The following is a 27,299-nucleotide window of genomic DNA, read 5'->3' as shown; positions in this document are numbered from 1 at the left end:
GTGTGATTTCATAAACTACTTGCTTCTCTTATGATTGTTGGAGCAGTTTAAAAGGGAAAAACGAGAAAGAGAAAGAAAAATGTCTTACATCCCTCATTACTCTCATCCCTAAAGTAGCTGGGACTGTTAACATAAGAGATTTCAGACCTATTAGCCTTCTCAATAGCTTTTATAATATTTTGGCAAAAGTGTTGGCAGAGAGGTTGAAAAAGGTTTTGCCTTCTGTGTTCTCTGTGAACCAAGGTACCTTTGTTCCTGTGAGGCAGATGTTGGACAGTGTCTTGATTGTGAATGAGTTAATTGATACCAGAAAGAGGATGGGTAAGCCTGGTTTGGTGTGTAAGCTGGATATTGAGCAGGCTTATGAGCATGTGAATTGGAAGTGTCCGGACTTTATCCTTGGGAAGATGAATTTTTGGTCGTAAATGGGGGAACTGGATGTATGTGTGTCTTCTCCTAAGTGTTCAGTCTTAATCAATGGGCAGGTGTCGGAATTCTTTGAGAGTTCTAGGGGCATTGGGCAAGGGGATCCTCTTTCCCCTTTGCTTTTGATTTGCCTTATGGAGGTCCTCACTCAGTTTAGTAAGTTGGCTGTGGATGGAGGCATGTGGGATGGCTTTGAAATCTCTCCAGGAGAGGAGAAGGTTCATCTTCTCCAATTTGCAGATGACACTATGTTTTATTAATTCTTTGGCTGAGCAGCTTGATTCTATGTTGGGTATTCTTTGCTGGTTTGAGGTGGTGACTGGGCTCAAGGTTAATCTTGGTAAGAGTGTAATTTTTCCCGTTGGTCATGTGGAAATTTTGGAGGAGTAGCTGAGATTTTGGCTTGTCAGGTGAATCACCTTCCTGGGAAATTTTTGGGTCTTCCTCTGGGGGCCAAATGCACCTCCTCTTCTATTTGGGATCCTGTGATTGAGAGATTGGAGAAGAAATTGGCTTCCTGGAAGGCTAAATGTCTTTCGGTAGGAGGTAGAGTGACCCTAATCAAGTGCACCCTTTCTAATCTCCCGACTTATTTTCTTTCACTATTCCCATCCCATCCAAGGTAATCTAAAAAGTTAGTCCCTCCAAAGGAATTTCTTGTGGAGGGGGTGGGAAGATGAGAAGAAAATTCATTTAGTTAAGTGGGATCAGGTCTGTTCGCCTGCTAAAGGTGGGCTGGGAGTGAGAAAACTTAAGATCTTTAATTCTGCCCTTTTAAGTGGATGTGGAGATTCAACTCTGAAAGAGATGCATGGTGGAGGTCTCTGATTGCTGCTAAATATGGTGTGGATTGGGGTAACTAGAGGTCTTTGGACCCTTTTCAGACATGGGGCTGTTCCTTGTGGAAAGGTATTATGAGAAATTTCCCTTCCTTTTTAGAAGGTTTGGAGGGATGGAAAGAGGGTGAAATTCTGGAAGGATCCCTGGTGTCTAAACTCCCCTTTGGCTGAGGTCTTCCCTAACCTCAGCTTTTGTGCCTTATCCCCTGATGTATCAGTATCTGAAACCCTTGAGTGGGAGGAGGGGAATGTGATTTGGTGTCCCCTCTTTAGAAGAAATCTCTACAACTGGGAACTGGAGCAACTGTTGGAGCTGCTAAAGCTATTGCAGAACCAGCGAGTTTCTGTTTGAAGTGGAAGATGAGTGGAAGTGGAAGTAGAGTGATGATGGGGTTTTCATAGTCAAATCTATGGCTGAAAAGCTGAGTCAAGGAGCTAATATGGGGTTCCCTAGCAAGCAGATCTGGTCTCTACCACTCCTTCTAAGGCAAGTTTTCTGGTTTGGGTTCTAGCCCTTGATAAATGCTCGTCTAGATCCAATTTGTGCAACTGTGGGGTTCAGATCCCTGACCTGAACTGTGGCATATGTAGACTGGTTCCTGAAACTAGTGACCATCTCTGCATTCATTGCCCTCTTTCTGCTATGTTATGGGAGCATTTCATCAAATCAGCAGGCATCTGCTGGGTTATGCCTCGGTCTGTCAAGGAGTTGCTGTGTACTTGGAAACTTCCTGGTTTGGAGCAAGAAAGGGAAGTTGGTCTAGAAATCAATTCCCGCAGCTGTTCTGGTCATGGTCTGGTCTGAAAGAAATAGTTGTATCTTCTGCAACAGAACTAGAGCTCCTGAAGATCTGCTCGAGATGGTGGTTCATAGGCTTGCTTCATGGTTATCTGTAATTTCAGAATTTAAAGATCAGAATGTCTTTCAGCTCCTGGATTCCCACTCCATTTGGGACCTGTAATGTATTGTAGAATCTATCCTGGTGTTCACTCGCCAGGTTGCTGTTATTCTGTAATTTTCCTTCATTAATAAATCTTTTTACCTTACCTTTTCAAAAAAATAAAATGTTTCACATCCCTCAGTACCAGCACATTGGGTAACAAATAATAGACTCCAATCACCATCCTTTCAGCCTTGGCTAAAGAATTGATAATTTTCTTCCAAAGATCAGTTAGACATGGTATACCCTTTTCTTTGTGTTTGTGGAAAACCAAACACCAAATATGGTAGCCATCACCAGGTTTCTCTCTTCAAAGACATCAGCTTTTGAACACTTAAACCCCAAATATTCAACAAATGTATTACCTTTTATAGAGTGGGTATAATAACCGGACAAATGGGTTTTAGGGACCATTGAAACCCAACACTGCCATTACTCTGGTTTGGGTCGTCCTTCAAGATATCAAACCCATGCCTACCCCTCTTAAGTCCTTACCAAATCCATTACAGTAGAAAGCAGGGCAGATTTTCCCATTTAACCAGCCAATCACAATCCCTAAGTAAACATTCTGACCATTATATCTGATCAATCATGTCCCAAGTAGGAAAAGACTTATCCTTTTAACTTTTTCCATTTCTTTGGTGCAAAAGATGAAACTATTCAAGATCCAAGACATATTATCTCATGTAACCATGGTTTAAAATGTTGACATATTTCCAGGCATCTCCATTTCCATGGGTACAGAAAAGAAATATTATTGGAACTTGCATATTTCCTATGAACACTATGGGTACCATGTGAAGCACACGAGATAGTATTATAACATCCTTGGGCCTGATTCCAAATTAAATCAGGCTGAGATTAGTCAACCAGATTCTGGAAATTAGAAGAAGAAAAGGTGAGATCAATTCACTAATGATCACATCTATTTCCTTACTGACTTCCAGGATACATTATGATGCATGTGCAACCATGAATCAATTAGTTGCAGAAACCATAGAGCTGGGAGAAAACAATAAAGATTATGGATAAAATCAACCACTCACTTGGCAAACATCCACAATTATTGAATCATTTCGAGCTTTGTGATTTTGCCAACATTTACTTGCAAATTCCTCATCTGGACGGCCATCTGCATCCTTTGCTTCAATGTAAGGCTTTTGCTTGACACGATTTAAATCTTCATGCAGTCCATCCAACAAGAAAGCCAGAAGTTCCTAAAGGAAGAAATCTCTTAAGTGGAAAATCATAATGGAAATAATGGAAGCATGAATAGATAACATTTCTTGTATCTATCCCATCAGAATTAGCAAACTAACAAATGGTTATCATTGCAAACAGGCTGACCGAGCATGCATGATCAATAATAGACATTAAAAATATTCTATTTGTTGGACAATTTAATTAGTACAAGGGTTATTTGTTGGACAACATTTCATATCCCTCTCCTAACAAAATCATCCCCATTGGAGATTTTCTTGTTCCTTTTCTTAATAAGTTTTCTTTTTTATTTATTACCAAAAAAATATAAATATATCAAGGGTCTCCTCATTAAAGAGATTGGTGTGACGATCTTCTGCTCCCTCCTCTTTTCTGCTCTCATTTCTTCTCTCATTGTTAATATTATATCAAGGGTCTCTTTTACTACTAGAGCCTCTTGAGTTCTATGGCATCTTTGGGGGGCTGATTCAAAGGACAATCTTGTTTAGAGGGCTACCAGGAAGAGTTTGCTTGAATGTCCAGTTGCAAGTTGGGGGAACTCAGGTTTGAAAATTAAAGGACAGAGGGAGTGTTTTTTTCATCATGAAAATATTTGTTTTAATTGAAAATCCTTGGAGAATGCATGTTGCTGAAATGTTCAAGTGTTTTCAGCACCAAGGTTCAATATGCCCTGCATACGTTTGTTGAAACCTTAAGTTTCTTGCTGGATTGGGGTTTCGGAGTAGGCTATTAAACTACTCCCAGTCACAACTTATAAAACCTCTCTTTGTAAATCAATCTTCTAGGCCTAGTCCTATAGGGGGCCGGAACAACTTATTTAAGAAAGAGAGAACCCTTCAATAAAGTCTATTTAAGAGGACAGCATGCCCAAATCAATTTAAAAGAGAGTTGGGCCCTAATAATAACTCATTAAACACTTAATGGACCTATAGTAGAGCATACTTAAATGTGCAGAAGGCCATAAAAGAGTTAAGCACGTGTTAATTAATAAAGTCCCACCTAGACTTATGAGGTGTCCCACTTAGTGAGGAATCATGTTTGTTATAGTATTCTCTTAAAGCTTGTAGACCAGCACTTCCTGTCTACCAAAGATATCTTACAGCAGGCTCCCTTTGGAACCTCACCCCAATACATATCAGTTCAGTTTACCCCTTGTCTTGTTAAGCCATCACTCATACTATTAGCACTTCTAGGAACCCACTGAAGGTTGACATTCAACTCTTCTACTAATGATCTCATTTGAACCGTTCGTTTTTTGGATTTTGAGAGGGGGAAGTTGGTCAATGGGATTTTAGTTCCCATTTACCAAGATACCCATGTTCTTTTTTCAGATTTATGTGGAGTCTATGGAAATTTTATTTTCCCTGGGTATATCACTTACCCGGGTAAGTGATACCCATCTCCCAGGTGGGTAAGTAACTTTCCCACCTTGGGGGGAAGTTGCCAACACTTGGATGGAACAAAATTGCCCCTTTTAATAATGGCTTTTTATAGCTAAAACGATCAGTGTCTTGTTTACCTGGAAAATAAAAGAACATGGGTAAATGCACTTACCTAGGTAACTAACTTTCCGAAAAGTGAACAGGGCCTAAAGTGTATCTGTATTTCCAGGTTTCTTTATTGTTGTCTCTTAGCCATCCCATTCCACCACTACCTTTGAGTTTCCTTCCACAATGATCCATTTGTAATTTAATTCTTTCCCTGACTTCAGTCCTTGTAAAACTGTCAATAGTTTTGGAGTCTCCATACCCTAAAGGCCCTGAGAATAGGTTCATGATAGACCCATCAGCCCATCAAACTTTACATTGTGGCATCTGGAATGCCCTTGCTCCAGATCTTGTAGTAGTTGAATTAGCTACTTCTTGCCAATTCCTAAGAATGTCATCACATGATACTAAGGAGAACAGCTTTGAAGTCTTTATCCAATGCACCACACTTTCCATAAATCACTGCTTCCAAATAATTGGGATTTGTCAAGGAAGACCCTGTTAATTTTTTTTTCCCTCCCAAAGTCCATAGAATAGCCACCCTTGTACCCCTCCATAAAGATTAACCTCTTTTTGGCTGTGGTGATAAAAAAGAGGGAAAAAATAGGCTCTTTAGAGTTTAGATCTGATGAAAGACTTAACCTGCAGCCAAAAAGAGACAGAGATAATACAAGGAAATAAACCCCAGATTGTCATTAATCCCTTTTAATGCCCCCATAATCCTCTATAGATATGTTTTGTAATTAGACTTGTTGAACTCATATTAACCACCTAACCCTTTATTAAACATTTATGGTTCTGTCAATAGTCCAGTCTAAATAAGTCCTAGCTCTTGCCATCGCTAATCTGCCTATATGCTTTACCTGGTTTGATAACCCTAACTTTCCCAAGCCCTAGATTCTTGTTATATCCTATGTGCAACGGCATAAACATCATGGATATTCAAGTGCCGCACATGATTTGAATACCTTAACCCAAACCTTGAAATTTAGTACAATTCCTTGTGTTCTCTCATCAAGTTAACCTAGAAGAAATCAAACATTGAATCGGATTTTCATTCTAAATTCTTATGTTCTTTATTGCTAATAATATCCTAGTTTTCCATGTCAACATTGAAAAAATATGATATCAACCAAATGAAGAATATTGAAAAAAGGCCATTAACCAGTGTTGGTCCTAGCTATTTGGGGTCCTGGGAGGGGTAGACTTGATAGGAATAGCTTTGGCATTTTAGCACAAATTGGCCACTATCAGACTTGAATAAGTGTTTTCACACTTGCCACAATCAAGTAGAAAAAGGTCCAACAAAGTATCTATCTCAGTATGAAATGAGGTGCCACAGTACATTAAATACTCAGAAAAAAAATATCAATCAAACAGTGTTCTCTTGATATCAATTTCAATCCAGAGGAGCATATTTTCCATAGGAAACTGTGGACCCCACATTAGTGTACTCGTGTGACAGCCTGAGTTGTACTTAGATTTAATCAAGTCTTTGATTAGGATCAGCTTTACTAGTAGGATTAGTTTTAATCCTATTCTATCTTATCTAGGATTAGTCTTAATTATCTTATCTTGCCATGTAAGCATTAAAGTTCTTTCACAATTAGGAAACTATGTATATAAATTCAAAGGGTGGGGCGGCTGTTTTAACACAACCAACCACTCTCTTCTCCTAAAACTCTTCCACAAGTTCTTCTCCATCTCTCTCCTTTTCTCTTCTCTTCTCTTCTAACTTTTCTTTTATTTTCTGTTCAAATCTGTAGTCTTGTACGACTACTTTTTCCATGTTGGCCCTTTCAACAGCCTATGATATTTGTTTCCACACTACATGGGTTACAACACTAGAGTTGTATCTTCAAAAGTAATGCAATAAGCATAACAGAAGAATCCAAACAACGCTCTAATGTAATGAAAACTAAAATTTATTTATATATGGTACTACTTAAAGGTTGTTTTCCTCTCTTATTCACTCCATTTTCCTTCCTTCAATGGATAACAGTGTTGTTCATGCATCTAAAAAATATATGAAAAACACCATAGCCTCCTGGAAATTCTGAAAGGAACATAAAGATTCATACACACTAGCGAAGTAGAGAGATTGGGAATTGTAGTAATACTACTAACTTGAGAATCATGCTGGTTATACCCACTGAACTGAGGTGCAAAACGAGCAAGTTTCCCCTTAAAAGCTCGTGGTGCAATTGGTGTCCGACCAGAAGACCATAATTTCCTCAGCAACTCACCAAATGCAACTGAAAGCTCACCCTGCATAGCAACGACAAATAATCAAGTTTTAGAATACACTAAGGATAAACAAATGAACCCACTGGATTGATTTTAGAAGACTAACTCCTATAGAAAAAGCTGAATGGAAAATAAGACAACAGCCACATACATGCATTCCTAAAGGGTTTTGTTTGTTGATCTCCTCGCTGTAATCCTGCAAGAAATACTCATGAAGAGGTCGCGTATGGACTAAGCACTGAATAGCACTGTTCATAAAGCAAGTATTTCCCAGGTTCTGTAATCCTGCCAACCCTCCTTTATCTCCTTTTGTCATGGTGCTCAAGAGATCATAACCATCATCCAGATCCGTTAATACTGAGTTGAAACTATTCCCCTGAATCAAGTTTGAGCTATGACCTGCTGAATAACCATTAGAAAGGGCAGGGCCTCCTGCAATTGTTACAGATGACCTTGAAGGTTGCATTAGAACCAAAGCCAATTCATTTCCTGTTGACTCTTTTCGGAATGCAGGGGTCTGAGAGCCATCAAAAGGCACCTCCAAAAGAATCTGCAGAAAATAAGACTTCAATAGATTAACAGGAGGGAGGAAAAAGGATCTGATTAACTAAATCTAAGCTACCCTATTTGTCCAGAATGGACTTCTTTCCATATATAAAATAAGTCTTGGGATGAGAAATTTGAAACAGATCATGAGTCCAAAAGCTTGCAACTAATAAGCAGATTCAGAAATATTAAATAATGCAATGTAGATTGAATTGGGGGATCAGAAGTCAGCCTGGGGTTCTTTTTTGACTTCTATGGACGACTACCTCTTACCATTATTCATCCAAACAATTGTATCCCAACGTTAGTTTCCCAACTTTTTAATCATGGCCATCAATCTCCTTTGAGGAGGTATCATTCAATATGGAACACCCCTTTTGCCATTTTGTCTTTGGAAGGGGAGAAATGAAGGATTTTTGCTAAGGAGGACACAGAATAGGATTTTCAAGGATATCAGATTATTTATCATGGATTGAGCTCTTTTTTTTTAATCAATAACACTTTCATTAAATCATCAATAGAAGATTTACAAGAGGAAGACAAACACACTTATCTTCCAAGAGCAACAAAGAACCTCAAGAAAAGGAAAAAAAGGAAAAAACACTAAAGTTACAACTTAGCCCAAAACAGTGAATCCCTTTCTGCCCCTTGTTTAGCTAAACCGCCAGCTAGGGAATTAGCCGGTCTTTTAACCCAACATATTTTAACTTCCATCTCCCGCACCAGCCACTTGAATTTCCTCCTCTCATTGTTGTACTTCCATAAGCCATTGTTATCTTTAATCAGCCACCCTATCACCACCTCTGAATCCCCTTCAATTATGAGTTTCCTGATGTTCAACTCCTTAGCTTTCCGGATTCCTTCCATAATTGCAAAGATCTCAGCTCTAAGGGAGTCACCCACTCCAATTGGGCCTGAGAACATGGCAGAAATGACCCCGTTTTCATCCCAAAAAACACCCCCAATCCCCAATTGTCCCGGATTTCCCCTACTACACCTATCAAGTTTAATTTCAAGAATCCACCAGGTGGAGGGGTCCATGCCACACTCATTACTGACATGGTCTGTGTGCAATTTGCAATTTCACCCCACTTCCCCAACATGTCATCCATAGTGTAATCTGTGAATAGCTCCAAAGATTTCAGCCACTATACAGCCCTAATATGTATGATAGCCCTCAGATCTGCGGCTCCTCTCTCAGCTTCTGAGAATATCCTGGAGTTTCTTTCTTCCCAAAGTGTCCAACATACTGCAGCCCTTAGTCCTCTTCACATAGTCCTTCCCCTTTTTATCCGCCACCTGAAAAAAGAATGGGAAAAAAGGCCCTGCAAGTCTGATGGAGGATTCTAGCTACATCCAAATAGGGAGAAAGCCCAATCCTAAATTGACCTCGCAAAATGGCAAGACACAAGTAGGTGAAAACCAGTCTCCCCATCCACTTTACAAACAACACACCAATGAGGTGACAAGCAAGTATTTGGTCTCTTCTTTTCGAGTAGATCACCAGTGTTGATTCTTTCCAGATAGGCTTCCCAACAAAAACTACCAACCCTAGGAGGTATTGCTCTGCATCAAACCTCATCAGCAGGGAAAGGGGGAAAAGTAGGACTGGTGGACTGACTTAAGACTTTGAAGAAAGAAGCACAAGAAAAGATGCCATTGGGGGTAGGTGTCCAAATTCTAGAATCCTCCCTAGTGGGGTCTAAGACAACGTTATCAAGAAGTGCAATAAGGCTGAAAATACTGTCAAAGTTTGAGTCCCTCAAATCCCTTCTTAGACCCAAGTTCCACCCAATCCCAGAAGTGGAAGAGGACGGGGTCGTGAAAGACGAGATTGGCTCATTTTTCAAATCAGAAAGAGCATACAAAGAAGGAGACTGATCCTTTAGTGGGGCACTCCCCACCCAGGTTTGTTCCCAAAATTTTATGGAGTTTCCGGAATTCAAATCATACCTGATATTAGGGAGAAAACTGGTAGCAGGTCATGAATGGTTTTCCAAGGAGAATTGCTTGTGATCCTAGCTCTGATTCCAGCGTCCCATCCATTATGCTCCAGCCCATGTATACTTGCCACTATTCTAGCCCATAGCTTCTCCTTCTCATAGGGAACCTCTACAACCACTTTCCCAAAAGAGTCATATTCCTTCTCCTAATACTCCCAAGCCCCAAACCACCACAAGTCTTACTCCTACACACTATCTCCCAACTAACTCTATGATCCCTCTTCTCCTCTCCTAGTTCCCGCAGGAAATCTCTCATTAGCTTCTCCAATCTATTAGCAACCTTCACTGGGATTTTAAACATCGACAGGAAAAAGATGGGTAAGTTAGCAAGTGTGGCCTTAATTAGTGTAATTTTCCCACCAAGAGAGAGGTAGTTCTTTTTCCAGGGTACCAGTCTTTTTTCAAACCTTTCCACCATCGGGTTCCAAAAGCTCTCTCTCATAGGATTATCACCTAATGACAACCCTAAGTAGTTCAAAGGCCACCCCGAGACTTCACACCCCAACACTTCAGCACTCTCCCTGATCTCTCCCTCCTCCAAATTCACCCCCACTACACAACTTTTCCCAAGGTTAACCTTCAAGTTGGACATTTGCTCAAACAGTTGTATCACCGACTTCAAGTTCTTGATAAAGCTCACATTACCGCCTTTTACAAAATAGAATCGTGTCATCAGCAAACTGTAAGTGAGTGAGGGGGATTTCCACCCTCCCAACTCTCTAGCCTCTAATGAGCCCCCTAGAATCTGATCTGTGAATCAGTTTCCCCAATACCTCCGCAATTAAAATGAACAAGAAAGGAGAAAGGGGGTTTCCTTATCTTATACCCCTACTGGCTGGAAAGAAATCTACCACTGTCCCCATTCACTAGCACTGAATAATGACAATTCCGGACACAACCCATGATCCACTTACACCATCTAGCCCCAAACCCAAATTTAGTCAAAACTTTCCTCAAGAAATCCCAGTCCACCAAGTCACAAGCCTTTTCCAAGTCCAACTTACAAGCCACTCCCTTCTTCTTATCCCTCTTAAAGTTCTCCACACTTTAACTAGCAATTAAAATCTTATCAGTAATTTGTCTTCCACTCACAAAAGCTCCTTGATAGTGTGCAATGATATCTGGAAATTCCTCCTTCAGCCTCAAACACAACACTTTTGCAATGATCTTATACAAGCTATTAACCAAGCTAATTGGCCTAAAATCCTTCGGGTGGGATGCATCTTTCTTTTTTGGAACTAAGGCTATAAATGTAGAGTTCACACCGACAATTCCTCTCCTGAAAAACTCCTCAAACACCCGCAAAAGATCATCTTTCAAAATATCCCAACAGCCCTGATAAAAAGCCATTGTGAACCCATCCGGCCCTAGAGCATTTGTTCTATCCATAGAAAACGCAGCCTCCTTGATCTCTTCCTAATTAAAGCTTCTTTCCAACCTTCTCCTGTTCTCCACCCCTATATCTAGCCAATCCAATCCTTCTACCCACACCCTTCTACTCACAAGCCTTCTTAGAATAGATTTGAAGTACTCCACACAAGCCCCGACTATCTCCTCTTGTTGTATTAACTCAACTCCATCTACTACCAATTTGGAGATAAAGTTCTTCCTTCTACCATCTGCTAGAGAGTGGAAATACCTAGTGTTCCTGTCTCCCTCTTGCAACCATTTACACCGAGATTTTAGCCTCCAACTAATTTCCTCCTTGTGCAGGAAGTCCTCTAACTGTCTTCTCAAATCTCTCCTGAGTTCATTGTCTTCCTCTCCAAATTCTCCCCTTTCTTCTTTAGAGTCAAGGTTTTCAATTTTATCCATCAGATCTCCCTTTCTTTCTTCTATCCTCCCAAACTCCACCAAATTCCACTCCTTGATTTTTGCTTTCAAGAATTGTAGTTTCTTATGGAATCTCATCCCCTCCCATTCCACTAATGGGATACACTCATACCACCACTCCCTCACTTTGTTAGTAAACCCTGGATGAAGTAACAACATATTTCCAAATCTAAAGGGGGTAGGACCTCCACACCTTCTTTCCTCCTTACATAACACTTTGGGTCAGTGATCTAAGGTCACCCTTAGGAGAGCTCTAGAAGCCAAGGTTCCCCAATGTTCTTTCCAATCCAAAGAGAACAGGAATCTATCCAGCTTAGAGCAAATGGGTCTAGATTGGAGATTTGACCATGTAAATGTCTTATGGGCTAGGGGAATCTCTTTAAGCTCAAAGGCATCCACAAAACTGTTAAACTTCCTCATGCTTTTTGTCACCCTTTGATTAACCTTATTGGATTCCTCCGAGAATCTGATCACATTGAAATCCCCACCCATGCACCAAGGCCCATCCCACAACCCTCTAACATCAGCCAATTCCTCCCACAACTCCTTTCTCTCTCTGTAGTCATTCGGTCCGTATACATTTGTGAGCACCCATAGTCACAAGGAATTGCAAAGATGAGCAAGATTGATTTTGATCCCAAAAGGTAGGTGTTTGTGAGGCATTACATACTTTAATATTTTATTTTGAGATATATTGTAAATAGGAATTCTTGTAAATTTCCAAGCCTCCTGTGCACTCTTTTTTGTAAAATTTTCAAACCATGATATACAACAAATTTTCGAACATAACCAGCTGGGTTATGTGTCTTTCAAACATAAGGTACTTTTCTCTGGGTTTTTTTTTTTTTTTTTTTTTTTTTGTGGGGGGGGGAGGGGGGGGTGTGGAAAACTAAAACTAAACTATACAACACAAAAAGGTTAAAATTGAGCCTCAAGATCAATGAAGCTGAGAATTTAATGCCCCTGAATTCCAGCACAATAATATGAAAAGATAGCAATTTAAAAATTCAATCCAAAATAATTCAACTGAACTGATTCTTGTAAAACCTTTTGTCATTCTTAAATTTATTGATACAAAACAATCAATATTGAAGAAGAAGGAATTTCCCGTTATTGAGTTAAAATTAAAATAGAAGAAAATTAGCAATATAATAAAGCAAAACAGAATGTCAATCTTTCTAAGTAGTCAGGGTTGATATTTGGATTCTTGTTTCTGATTGTACTAGTGGGTTACAAAAGAAACTATAACATCAGAAAAAAGAAAAATGTATCAAGATCAAAGGACTTTTTATCAATGAAGAAATAATAAGAATACATTAATCTAGCTTCCAATAAACTTGAAGCCAGATCAAGCTTACCTTGGACATGGGTCTGTATAACTTTCTTTTTTGGTTTTAATGAATATTATACTTTACCTTTTTCAAAAGGAAAGGAGCTTACAATGGAAAGCTAACAACAACACAACATGAATGAACAATGCAATAGTAAAACCATAATATTAGACAAACACCACTTTTAACAACTCTGCTCTCCTCACCCCTTTAAGATTAATTTATCCAGATATGGGTACATTAAAATAATGGTTCTTCAAAAACAAAAATCCCTCTTGAAGGGGGTAAAAAATGAGCCATCAAAACTGGAACCTAGAAAGTGTAAACAACTAGAGAAACTTTCCAGACAAAAAATATAGTGGGGAAAAATACCCATTTAAAAGGATCCTTTATGCAACTTCTTGATGAATTATAAACTAAAAGAATGAAAATTAAACAGAAATTCAAATGATGTCTAGCATGATGCATGCATGCAATTGAAAATAAAACCACTACCACAAATATGCATCAGAAGTACTTAGGCATGAATTTGCTAATGACAGTGACGGCGGAATTGGTACATAACCGAAACTTAGCTTCTTTGTGAAAGGAAAGACAAAAACATAGTGATGGTAGATGAAAGGCAGCAGCCCAACAAGAGGCATTTACGGCACTCTTTGCTTTTCAGGAAATGAGTAAGCTAGATTCACACCAATAATTGGTATAGGAAAATATTGTCTACAAGCAGTAAGCACCAGCCATAAAATTTCCCAGCTAATGGTCCTAAATATATTGTAAACAATACTCACTTCCTGGTCCATTTGCAAGTTGTATTCCTCGAGGGTCCGGTCCAAAACAGTCAACCTTGAATATTTCCGCTTATTGAAGTAATCCCAAATGGTAATCTGTGGACGAATAAAGACAAGTAGTTTTTTATTAAGTGTAATAATAGGCCCAAATGGAGAACCTCAAGCAAAATATTCCTGATGCATACCTTCTCTTGTTCAAGCTTGTGAATTGCACAGACCTTGTCATAAAGCTCATGTATAGAAGCCTGAAGATAAGCTCATCAAGTTATGTAAGATGGCATAACATTCTTTGGAAGTTGGTATTTATGAGAAGAAAAAGAAATTTACACAAGCATCTGTCTAACAAATAATGGTAGTAAAAAACCTATTCCACTAAAAAGTATTTTACAGAATTCACAAATAAGTCTGATCAAATAGCATCATCTAAACCACTATTAGCACCAAATTTTGGACAGATAAAGAATACTGTTCCCTTGGGCAAGCAAGTACTAACCATTGAAAATGATCCACATGAAAAGATCAAGGTTCAAATCATTCTAGTTGCACAAATTCTTTAATCTGTTTTATGCTGAAAAACTTCTCTAGAAACCAAGGATAAGGTTTCTATGAATGTATATAAAGGAAAGCAAGTGGTATTAGTTAGATTTTGATGTTTTTTTGTTTTTGAAGGCAAATGCAATTTCTATAAAACAGTTGCAAGGAAAGCTATGTTGTATGGAGCAGGGTGTTGGGAAGTCAAGAAACTGTCCAGAAAACGAATGTGGCAGAATGTGTAGATGAGTGGAGTAACCAGAAAGAATAGGATCAGAAATGAAGTTAATGAAGTTATTCATAGGAACTTGAGAGTAGCTCCAATAGGTGATAAAATGAGAGAAAGTAGACTAATGTGCATAGAAGACCATCAACAGCACCCGTAAGAAGTGATTTGTTACGAGTTGAAGGGGTAGACCGAAAGGGACATAGATAGAAGTAGTAAGAAATGATTTTTTTTTAAAAAAGGTAATTATTATATTCAAAAAGGGCAAAAAAGGGGGGGCAGGGATGTAGATGAGAGGATATATAAGCAAAGCACACAAGTCCACCCAACTAAGAATCTCCCTACTTAAGGGAGCAAAGCGTTTGCACCTACAAAAAAATTCTATCCACCCCAGATTTAGCCAAATGATCCACAGTTGAGTTCAGTTCCCTTGGAATCCATCTAAATTTGCAAAACAGAGAAGAAGTTCAGAAATCTCATTGAAAAAGTATCCCAGCCTCCGGGGGCCCTTATCTCTATGGGAGGCCCAATTAATAGAGTTAAGTTGAAGAGATCTAACAATTCCCAGACCAGTCAACAAAGCTTTGATTTCAGTTTCAGAAGCATCTACTGCACCAGCAGGACCACTGTAAGCCCAAATCACAGAGCCCTCTCTGTTTAGAATGACTCCCCCCATGTCAGCCGCTGGAATCTAGCCAGGAATTGATCTACTGCTGCCATCAAACATAAGTAAATAGTCTAGCTCTGGCCTGGGAGTGAGGTGGTGCCTTGGTTGATTGTCAATATGAGAAGAATGAATAATCTCTATTAAGTTCCTTTCAAGATCAGCATACCTGAAATCTTTGAATTGATCAGAGGGGAGAAGCCAGGAGAATATGCACGAAAAGATTCTTTCTCTAATGGCTTCCGTCCTTGGCTCCTTGCAAACTTGTCAAAAATTCTCCTGTTTTATTCATCTAAGATACACCACATAACAGCATGAGTTAAGGCTCTCCAAAAGATTTTACCTCTAGAACCCAAGCTGCAAGAGGGCCATTGATTTAAGAAACTTGCAACATTATTGGGAGAAACCCAATAGAAACTAGAGCCAAGCACCAAATCAAGGAAGAATTGCCAAAGAGAACAAGCCATCTTACAATTAATTAGCAAGTGACCAGCTGATTTGCGGCATTCGCCATCCTTCATGCACATAACACAAATGTGGGGAGAAAGATATTGATATCCTATTCTTCTTCTTTGAATCATATCACAAGTGTTTATGCGTTCCCAAACTGCCCCCCAAATAAAGAACGGAATTTTTAAGGGGCACCATGCAAGGCCAAATTCTGTTGACCAAGAACGTAGAAGGGGTTTCTGAAGTAAGATGGGTGAAAAAGGACTGGAAAAAATGCCATTGGGAGATAAAAACCAGATACGTTTATCAGGAAGGTGAGTAGAGAGAAATACTTCATTCAAGGAGAGGAGAAGAGAGGAAACCTCTTGGGCTTAGAGACCAGTTAGAGCTCTACGGAAATTGAAATTATAGGACAGACCTTTGAAGTCTCTAAAGAGGACATCAGAAACTAAGATGTCCTTGTCCAAAGCTAAACTGTAGATGTTAGTATGTAACAGAAAGAGGTTGAGGACCCCACCAGTCCAAAATCTGATAGGAATACCAGTTCCAATTCTGAGTCTTACTAAGGGGAAAAAGAAGGGAAGACTTGCATAATACCTTTCCAAGGGTTGGCATAAGAAAACCTGTTTGTCACATTGTTGCTGTTCCAAGGGGAAGCGCCATAGCCATTTCCCAAGAAGAGCGACATTTCTTTCTTCCAAATGCCCTAGACCCAAACCTCCATCCTTCTTCGGTTTGCAAACTATCTCCCAACTAATGAGGTGCTCTTCCCCCTCCCTCCCAAAGGAAGTCACACTGCAGTTTTTCAAGAAGAGATCTCACTTTAGCTGGCAATTTAAAGATGCAAAGGAAGTAAATTGGCAAGCTGAAGAGAGAAGACTTAATGAGAATGAGTCTGCCCCCTTTCGAGAGGTAATTCCTTTTGCAAGAATCCAACCTTCTCTCGCATTTTTCAATCAGAGAATCCCAAAGGGCAGTAGAAGGATTTCCCCCCAAAGGCATGCCGAGATAGTTTATAGGCCACTTCTCAACCTTACATCCCATAATTTCTTTAAAAATGTTCAGCTTATTTTGGGGGACATGAATGCCTACTATGCTGCTCTTAGCTAAATTGGTTATTAAACCTGTTAAAACCTCAAAGAATTTGAGATATTTCTTCAAATTTCTGAAGTGACTTACCTTGCCTTCTAGGAAACGAATTATGTCATCAGCATAAAACAAGTGGGAGATCTATATCTTCTCTCTACCTACTGAAACCTTCTAATAGATTGCTATTTGAAGTAGACGTAAGGAAAAAGTCCAGTAAGTTTGCTACCAAAGTGAACAGAAGCGAGGATAGAGGACATCATTGTCTCAGTCCCCTTGAAGCCTTAAAGTAGCCTTGGGGGGCTCCATTGATAAGAATTGAGAACCAAGTAGATTCAATACAGCCTTTCATCCAACTAATCCATTTATCTCCAAAGCCTTTAAGTCTCAAGGTATTCCAAAGACACTACCAGTCCACTCTGTCATACGCCTTTTCTAGATCAATTTTGCAAACCACCCCTTCTTTTCTTTTTTGTTTTCTATTTTCTACTACTTCATTGGTAATCAAGAACCAAGTAGTAAGAAATGATTTAAGCACCAATAATTTAACAATAGATGAAGCATTAAATAGAACAGACCGATAAAACAGGATTCACGTAGCCAACCCCATAAATTGAGATAAGGCTTGGATGGTGATGACAACATCAAGCCCCTGAAAAGGGGAACCCAAAGCATAAAATAAGCTAACAGCATATAATCTTGGTACTACAAAGTTCCTTGTTTACCCCTCTAAAACACATAAAACAAATATTATAATCAGAAATCTCAAAAAGACATTCTCCATCCTTCCATATCCAGAAACATATATTCATTCCAGTTTTAACAAGGACCAAAAATTGGATCAAAGAGAATTTCTAGAGACTTCAGCAAACTCTTCAAGCACCAAAACCCAATCAATTAAATCCTATCTCCGCACATAATCTCTCCATATTTCTGTGTTTTCCTTTAAAGAACTTTCTGATCCTTTCCTTCCAAATCCCCCAACAAACTCCAAAAGAAATGCAGCTCCAGAAAAATTTTTGCTTTTCTTCCTCCTTAAAGTCTTGGTCACTCTTAGGAAATACCTTTTTGGATTAGTAGGATGGACAGGCAGCATCCTAAACAGAGAAAGTAAGTATCCTTAAATCACAGTGTCTGATCTGCAAGAGACGGTAATGAAAATACTATCCAACACCATTAATATCCTAAATATAAGACTTAATAGAGGGAATTGAATGGGGAGAAATGTAGTAGTTCAAATTACATTTTGTGCCCTCACAATTAGAGAGGGACCGAATTCAAAAATAGGGGTATTCTAGTCAAGTACAGGATCCGATGAATGATAATAGAAATTAATATCTTAAATAATAAAGGACTTAATGAGAGGGACTTCAATGAGGAGAAAGATGGTTGTTCAACTTGCATTTCTGTCCTTACAATTAGAGGGACCAAATTCAAAGAAAAAAAGGGGTACTGGGTACTTTAGTCAAACAAAAGTTCCACACTATCATTCACACATTTAACAGTAGTATAGATAGATTAGTAGGACCAAACCAAATGGTTTTTCCAGGAAGATTGATTGTGAAGAGGAAGCAAGAGCATAAAAAAGGAGGCAAGTACATAGGGATTAAAATTATGAAAATGTTTGATGATTTCTCATGTGATGATTTGATAAGAAACTTGGGTATTGTAAATGCCACTTCCATCCAAAGAGTAGAAACTTCTTTGGGGCAGTCCCTGCCACCTGAAGGTGAGTTCAAGTTAAACTTTGACGTTTGCAGCCTGAGGAATATGATACTGGAGGGGGATTCTGTAGAGAGACTGGGCCAAACGGGCCTAGTATCTATTCTTTTAGTTTTTTGTAGTGTGTTATTTATTTGTTTGTTAATGGGCCTATCTTTGTGGGCCTGTTACTTCTTTTTATAAGCTTACTTTAAGTTCTTGCTTAGCTGGCCACCCACTTAAGGGCATACTTGTAATTAACTTAGTGAATGAAGATTAACAAAAGGATTAGAGAGGGGAGAGAGGAGATCATCGAACTCTTCTTCTTCTTCCTCCTCTTTTCTCCATCTTCTTCTTTTGTACTGCTGTCTTCTACCTTTCTTCCACTTTTCTCTCTAATTTTAATCAAGTTTATATCAGTTTTAGAGGACTGACTTACTTCTGATTCAAAGGTCGTGGTGTGTTGGCAGAGCCAAAATAAGCAGGGTTCTTTGCATTACTTGTACCAGCTAATGGAGATTTGAGAGCTGGCGGCCAAAGTAAATGGCCTAGCTGATGAAATGGCTAGGCAAAGGGTAAACAGGGTAGAAATGTTTTGGGGTAATCTGTTTTAAGAATGAAAAGGTCTTGGCAAAGCCAATCCCTTTGGGTTGGTTAGTTGAGGCTAACCACTCTGTCATAGCTGTGCACTTAAACTTTGAAATTTGAATTCAATAAAGTTACAGCTATCAATCCAAAAAAAGAGGAAGCACAAAAGGGACAAGGGAGAAAAGGCCAGAAGAGAGAGGAGATGAGGTGATTTTTTTAGCAACCAAAAAGTAAGCAGTTCACAAAACCTAGTGAAATACTGGAACCTCCCCAAGATCTCTCCAAAATTTAATCTCTTAAATCCACCACAATGTAGTTAGGAATGAGGAAGAATTTTAGAAAGCCTTTAACCACCCATACCCCTTTCTTCACCAAATAGAAGCATCTTTGTCCCAGGTGAAACAGTTAAAACTGCTCCCCTCCTCCAAAACTTGATGATCTGATTTGTGGATAACACTCAGGGAACAGGGAATTATGAACATGCTGGCATACTGTTGCAGTATATCAAAGGTCAAAGCTACAGAATATTTACACTGGAGATCAAATTCCAGCATTAAATTTTGATTTGAATTCTCCAACAGGATCTGGAGATCATGCAATTTCAACCTACCTCTTTTAATCATCCGATGCTACCAAACAAATGGACCGTTAAAAGTCAACTCCTTGTACTATATCTTTGGTTTTCTTCTCATGACTGAACCAGATGATTTTTTGAGAATTTTTCTACTTTAATTTATATATTAGCTTGGTTCAATTAGCATGAACCAAACAGAAAATATTCCAAGCCGCAGTTCAAGTGGTTCCACCTTCCAACTGATTCTGGTTCCCAAATCGTTGGTTTAACCCAGATTAATTTTGTTGTGAAGAATTAGCTACTGCTTCAAATAAAATTTCTAACTTTCTTAAGATGTAAGTAGTCTGAACACAGCAAATAACTCTCCAATATCTTCAACTCAGATGGGGTATCCTCATGTCTTTTATCTATAATTGAAGGAATCCCTCTTACCTCTTTTTTGTAAAGGAGAGAACCTTTGGGTAAGTAGATAAAGCCCTAGGGGTTTTATATGTTTTGTATTTTGTCAGTATATAGTCCTCTGGTGTACATGGGTGGTCATGCTTATCATTCATTTCTTGAAGCTTAATGAAATTCTATACTTCACCCATTCAAAAAACAGACTTCTTTTAGAAAACAACAAAGTAAAATGCTATCAACATCTTGTGTAAGAAAACAATGAAGTTCCATAAAAAAATGAAAACAATAAAGTTAAGCAACTACAAAAGGAAAATCATGAAATAGTTAGAATCTAAGAGATGATAGAAGATGGATCAAACAGAAATACCTTCTTACTTATCTGGATAACTGATAGGGTGTTGTCTCTAGAGTCAATTACTTTAAGACAGAGTGGATAAACCTCAACAATAAAATTCTTGTTAAGACCACCTTGTAAAATCAACCTTCTGGGTATAGCAGGCCCTCCTTTGTACCTGCAAAAATGCAATGAAGAAAGAGTTGAACGTATAAGGAAAAATGAAGATGATATACACATTTATAGAAAGATGAGTAGGTTGTGCCCAAAAATCACACCCATGGGCCATGACCAATTAGCTCCTGTAATTGACTAAGGCACTGTTCAGCAGTGTGTGGCCCATCTCTTGGATGGACAGTTTTGAAACACGTCACACCGAAATTGGAGTTTCTTTGAGGAGTGGTGTGGATCAATCCACATGATCTTGTGGATCGGTCCACACTATCTAACAAATAATCGCCCATGGCTATATCTCGTGGTTGGTTCCATGCCATGGTGGCCAAAATAAAAAAACTTCAATTCAATGCTTCACATGCCTACCACAATAAATGTCAATTTAAATTTTGATTTCATTATTATGGTTATTAAAAAATATTTGCACTAATTATTTATTGATTTTTAAAAGCTATTGTTAGATAGATTTTCTTTGAACTTCACTAATTTTTTAATTACTTTTAAATTTTTATAATTATTAGTAAATACATGTACATGGTTTATTTTGTATCAATTTTTCATTATTTATACTATAATATTTTGTATTGGCCATGGTTAATTTGTATCATTTTTTATTATTTATATTACTTATAAAACACAATAATTTTTATTCTTGATCAGCAGTGACATTGTCCCACATGTTGTATGTGAGATGCATGGCATCATCACACATGGTGTAAACTGAACTACACCACACCTTGCAGTAGCAGTACGCTTCTATGGGTGTGGTGTGGTTCAGTCCACTCATTTTTGTCCACAGTATAGAACAACTCACCACCTGTGGCATGGATAAGTCCACATAGGTGTGGTGCGAATGAGAACACATTACCCAATTTCTCATCCACACTACATAACACCCCCTAAATGGGGAATTGCTGGAAAATAATACAACTAATACAAATAAAACGCACTGAGAACACAAACAATATACACCATTGGAGTTTATGCACTGTAAGTGCTCATGGATTACTACTCCATATGCATGTTCTGAAACACTTCTAGATGGATGTTGTTATGTGTGCTGCATATATTGTCAATCATATACCGCCTTGGTTGCTAGAGTACAAGGCCCCACATGTGTATGGAATAGATTATGGACAAATGCAATGAATGAAGAAGCTAATGCCTTGCACAAAAATGGCACTTGAGAGTTTGTGGATCTTCCTAAAGGAAAAGAACCAATGGAGCTATAAGTGAGTGTTCACAGTGAAGCATAGGGTTGATGGTACGGTAGAAAGGTGCAAAGCCAAATTGGTGGCAAAAGGGTTTACACAGATGTATGGAGTAGACTATGTAAAGACCTTTGCTCCAGTAGCCAAGATGAACTCTATCAGAATCCTCCTTTCACTGGGAACTAATCTTGACTGGAAATTTCACCAATTAGATATTAAAAATGCATTCTCGAATGGAGACCTAGAGGAGAAGGTGTACATGACTCAACCTCTAGGTTTTTGTGCCAAAGGTAGTGAAGAGAAGGTGTACATATTAAAAAAAATCATTACATGGATTGAAACAGTCACCTCGGGCCTACTTTAGTAAGTTTCACTTAGTTGTACAACAATGGGGTTCAAACAATTCTGGTCAAATCATACTCTATTTGTGAAGAAAGGTGAAGGGAAAATTGCAGCTCTAATCGTGTATGTTGATGACATAGTAGTCACAAGAGATAAGAAAACTGAAATATAGAAGTTGAAGAAATTCTTAGCCATTCAGTTCGAAGTGAAAGATCTAGGCTCCTTACATCATTTCCTTGGGATTGAAGTTGCTCGTTCTCAAAAGGGCATCTTTTCTCAAAGGAAATACGTATTGGATCTTTTAGAGGGCACAAGCAAGTTAGGAGTGAAGCCAATTGATTCACCCATTGAACCTAATCATCGATTGGGTGACTATCAGGGGAGGCTATGAAAGATGTAAAGAGGTTCCAGAGACTTGAAAGGAGACTCTTATATTAGTCTATGACCAGACCTGCATTGCCTATGTAGTGGGTGTCCATAGTCAGTTTTTTTTTATTTTTTTTTATAAATGTGTTTTAGTCAGTTCATGCATAACCCTAAGACTTTCCCACTTTGAAGCTGCAAAAAGGATCCTTAGATACCTCAAGAGGTTCCTAGGGGTCAGTTTGTTGTTTCAGAAACATGGGCATTTGAAAGTTTAAGTGTATACAGTATACAAATGTTGATTGGGCAGGAGCAGTTGATGATAGAAAGTCTACCGATGGGTATTGTACCTTTGTGGGATGAAACTTAGGCCATGTTTGGGAGTGTTTATGTTAAAAATAAGTGCTTAAAAACAAGTGCTTATTCGAATAAGCACTTATTTGCATTTGCCACCCAACTTTTCAAGTGCTTATTTTAAAAAATAAGAACTTATTTTGTATTGGGCGTTTGGTGGTCTTTTTCTCCAATAAGCACTTGTGACTCTTTTGACCTTCATTTTCTTTCGAATTTTCAAAATATCCAATCCAAAGTGAATGAGTAAAAGTACTTTGATAGAAGTGCTTTCATAAAAGTACTTTGATAAAAGTACGTTCATAAAAGTACTTACATAAAAGTGCTTTTGTATAAGTGCTTTTATAAAAGTGTTTTTGTAAAAGTACTTTGGCGAAAGTGCTCTTATAAAAGTACTTTTGTAAAAGTACTTCTATAAAAGTTCTTTTGTAAAAGTACTTTTATAAAAGTGTTTTTCGTAAAAGTGCTTTCATAAAAGTAACAATATTGTTGCTAAAAGTAACAAAAAGGGTATAATTGGCATTCTAAAAATTTACTGGGGGCAATTCTGGGAGAAAAAATTGAAGCACTTGAAAAAAAGCTAGAAATTTGGGCTTAAAAAATAAGCACTTATTTCCCAAACACCAATAAGTGCTTAATGGTGTGGTCCCAACCCAAATAAGCACTTATTTCAAATAAACACTTATTTGTAAGCACTCCCAAACATGGCCTTAGTTACTTGGAGAAGTAAGAAAGAAAGTGGGGTGGCTAGGTCCAATGTTGAAGTAGACTACAGAGTTATGTCTCATGGAGTTGATAAAATCATGTGGATAAAGAACCTATTATGTGAACTGAGCTTTACAGTTAACAACTCCATGTCACTTTATTGTGACAATAAAGTTGTGCTATCAGCATTGCCACAAACCCAGTCCTTTATGATAGGACAAAACATATTGAAGTGGACAAACATTTTATTAGGGAAAAACTTGTATGGAGAAGTATGCATCCCTATGTCAGTTCAGAAGAACAAATTGCAAATATTTTCACCAAGGGTATTCATCCTATGCAGCATTTGCAGCACAATGATTTTTGTGACAAGTTGGGCATGATTGACATGACATATATGTCCCAACTTGAGGGGGAGTGTTGAAATAACTTAGTTTATTCTGGTTATTTTGTTCAGTTTATTTTATTATGTTCTATTTTGAATAACTTAATTTTTTATTCTTTTTATTATGTATTTTCCCCATATTTTAAGTGTCGCCCTATATAATATAATATATTTTGGTGCCGCTAGAATAGATTTGACTCCCAAACACTTCCTCTTCTCTTCTCCCTTCTCTCTTCTCTCTCTCCTCTCTTCTTCTTCCTTATTTCTTTTGTATTTTTCTGCTAATAGTATCTTGTTGAAAACAGAAACAAATGTTTGAAGATTTATGTTCTAATTTCACTGAGAAGATTTGTACTAATATATACAACTTCTAAGAATCTAGGAGCTATTCTAGGAAACTAACCCACTAATTTAGCCTAAAGAAAAAAGAAAACAAAATCACAGCCAAAAAAAGGAAAATAATCACAGCCTGAATAAGAAAATAAATAACTAAAAAAACAAGAAAGATTCTGACTCGGATTCCACAAGGAATAATCCTCGTCATCCCTTTCCAACACTCCCCCTCAAGCTAGTGAATGTATATCAATCATTCCCAGTTTGGATACATTTGTCTCAAACCCGACCCTAAGTAATGGTTTAGTGAGGATGTCTGCTTCCTGTGATCCAGATGGCACATAGGATAGACAAAATTTTCCACTTTCGATCTCTGATTTGATGAAATTTCTGTCAATGCAAACATGCTTCATTCGATCATGTTAAATAGGGTTGTGTACTATTGCTATTGCTGACTTACTGTACTATCAAGTGGAACATTTTAAGTCTGGCAGTAGTCGTTCAAGCCAATATTAACTCACAAATCCCTTGTGCAATTGCCTTGTATTCTACTTCTGCACTACTTCTGGACACAACAGTTTGCTTCTTACTTCACCATGTAACAACGTTCCCCCAAACCTTTGTACAATATCCTGTAGTAGACTTACTGTCCTCAACCGAACCAGCCCAATCAGCATCTGCAAATCCCTCAACTAACCGATTATCACTTTTCTTGAACAATATACCCTTGCCAGGAGTTCTTTTCAAATATCTAAGGATCTGATCAACAGCACATTGATGTCTCTCAGTTGGAGCATGCATAAACTGACTAACTATGCTAACACTATAGGCAATATCGGGCCTAGTAAGTGATAGATAGATTAGTTTTCCCACAAGACGTTGATCTCTCTCTTTGTTAGCTGGAGGATCATTCTCAAAGATCTTATGCTTCCAATTCTTCTCCAGTGGAGTGCTAACTGGACGACAACCAAGCTTCCCAGTTTCCTTCAACAGATCTAGGATGTATTTTCTTTGAGAGATGAAAATACTAGTTTTGCTTCTGGCAATTTCTATCCCAAGGAAATACTGAAGTTTTCCAAGATCCTTAACTTTGAACTCAGATTATAGTAGGCCCTTGAGATTCGTAATCTCATCATTGTCATCACCCGTGATTACCATATCATCAACATACACAATCAAGATTGGTTTTTTTTCCATCCCTTGACTGTTTTATAAATAGGGTGTGATAAGCATGTCCTTGTGTGTATCCAAATCTTTTCATAACTGTGTTAAATCGAGTGAACCATGCCCTAGGAGATTGTTTTAACCCATACAGAGACTTCTTCAATTTACACACTGATCCTGGTTTTTCTTTGTCTTCAAAGCCAGGAGGCAGCTTCATGTAGACTTCTTCATCAAGAGTTCCATTTAGGAAAGCATTTGAAACATCCATTTGGTGCAATTCCCAATCCAAGTTGGCTGCCATAGACAAGAGAACCCGTATAGAGTTCAATTTTGCAACTGGTGCAAAAGTTTCTTCGTAGTCAAGCCCGTATGTTTGCGTATACCCTTGAGCAACCAAACGCCCCTTGTATCTCTCTATTTTTCCTTCCAAGCCTACTTTCACCGTAAAAATCCACTTACAGCCCACTAACTTCTTCCCTTCAAGCATGTTTACAACTTCCCATGTATTATTGTCATTTAGTGCCTTCATCTCTTCCAAAACAGCAGCCTTCCATTTTGAATCTCTCAAGGCATCATATATATTTGTAGGAATTGTTACATTATCAAGTTGAGATACAAATGCCCTGTGAGTGTAAGATAAACGGCAATATGACAAATGATTTGAAATCGGATGTTGAGTACAAGATTTTACCCCCTTTCTTATAGCAATGGGAACATCTAAATCATCAATTGTAACAGCACCTCTTTGTGAATCTGGTGGTGAATCCGCCATAGGTTCCGATGATTGGTTTTGCTGAGTAACACGGGGCCTCCTTGAGTAAACAATTAGTTCACTTTGTTGGACTGATTCTCCCCCTTGACCGAGACCTATGGTTGTATCTGGTAGGGGTAATGGTGGAAACTCAGAGGATGGTAAAGTGGACACTGATGGAGACTAGGGAAAAGACAAAGGAAGAGATATCGAAGGATCCCAATGATTATCTTCAATTAAGTTCTCCCCTTGAAGAGAATCATGGGAATAGAAGGATTGATCTTCCAGGAATGTAACATCATAGGATACATAGAATTTTTTTGTGACAGGATTGTAACATTTATATCCTTTTTTAGTGGGAGAGTATCCTATGAAGATACATTTGATGGCCTTTGGATCAAGTTTTCCCCAAGTAGGATTGGTATTATGAACAAACACAGAACACCGAATATTTTTTGTGGGAGAGAGTTGAGTAAATGAATATGAGGTAAATCTTTTTGGAGACAACTAACTTGTGTTCGAAATTTGAGGGGTTTTGATGGAAGTCTATTGATTAAATAGGCAGCAATTAATACAGATTCTCCCCAAAAATGATGTGGAACAGCACTAGCAAACATGAGTGATCGAGCTACCTCCAACAAATGACGATTTTTTCGTTCTGCAACCCTATTTTGTTGTGGGGTAGATGTACATGAGCTTTGATGAAATATGCCATTCTGAATGAGGTAATCTCCAAAAATCTGTGCAAAGTACTCTCCTCAATTATTTGTACAGAGTATGTGAATGTTGCATTGGAACACATTCTTTATCATTTTATGGAACTGTTGAAACACATACCCGACATCAGATTTGATCTTCAAGAGATAGACCCAACAAGCACGAGTATGGTCATCTATAAAGGTGATGAACCATCTCTTGCCTGTTAAATCCACAACCCGTGAAGCTCCCCAAATATCACTATGAACAAGATGGAACGATTTGGAATGTTTGTAATTGTGAATAGGATAATTTTTTCTGGACTGTTTCACAAGAATACATGACTCACAATGGAAAGAAGAAGGATCTTTATTGAGAAATTAGTTTGGATACAAATGTTTCAAATATTGAAAATTAGGATGTCCTAAGCGTTTGTGCCATAGAATTACATCTGAATTCAATGAACTAGACGCAGAAAGAGATAGATGTGGTTTTGGCCTTGGAGAAGAATCAGTGAGATAGTAGAGACCATGTCGTTCTTCAGCATTGCCAATCATCTTCCCCGAAGACGGATCTTGAAAAATACAACGATCACAAAGAAATGTTACT

General features: G+C 38.3%; 1 protein-coding gene across 2 annotated transcripts in view; it reads right to left on the bottom strand.

Moving 5' to 3' along the window:
• Positions 1-27,299, bottom strand: part of LOC148864341 (ubiquitin carboxyl-terminal hydrolase 9-like) — a 52,214-nt gene that overhangs the window by 3,079 nt on the left and 21,836 nt on the right. For both annotated transcript variants that reach the window (XM_088977408.1, XM_088977409.1), the window contains 6 exons: positions 20,249-20,393; positions 13,848-13,907; positions 13,663-13,758; positions 7,313-7,711; positions 7,042-7,182; positions 3,253-3,423 (listed from right to left, as the gene is read on the bottom strand). In XM_088977408.1, coding sequence (XP_088833534.1) covers positions 3,253-3,423; positions 7,042-7,182; positions 7,313-7,711; positions 13,663-13,758; positions 13,848-13,907; positions 20,249-20,393 — 1,012 coding nt within the window. The remainder of the gene's footprint in view (positions 1-3,252; positions 3,424-7,041; positions 7,183-7,312; positions 7,712-13,662; positions 13,759-13,847; positions 13,908-20,248; positions 20,394-27,299) is intronic.

The sequence above is a fragment of the Nelumbo lutea genome, chromosome 3 (genome assembly GCF_056320005.1).
Source record: "Nelumbo lutea isolate HS-2025 chromosome 3, American lotus-T2T, whole genome shotgun sequence".
Taxonomy (NCBI): domain Eukaryota; kingdom Viridiplantae; phylum Streptophyta; class Magnoliopsida; order Proteales; family Nelumbonaceae; genus Nelumbo; species Nelumbo lutea.
The sequence above is the reverse complement of the archived record's forward strand: the minus strand, read 5'-3'. Positions and strand labels throughout refer to the sequence as shown.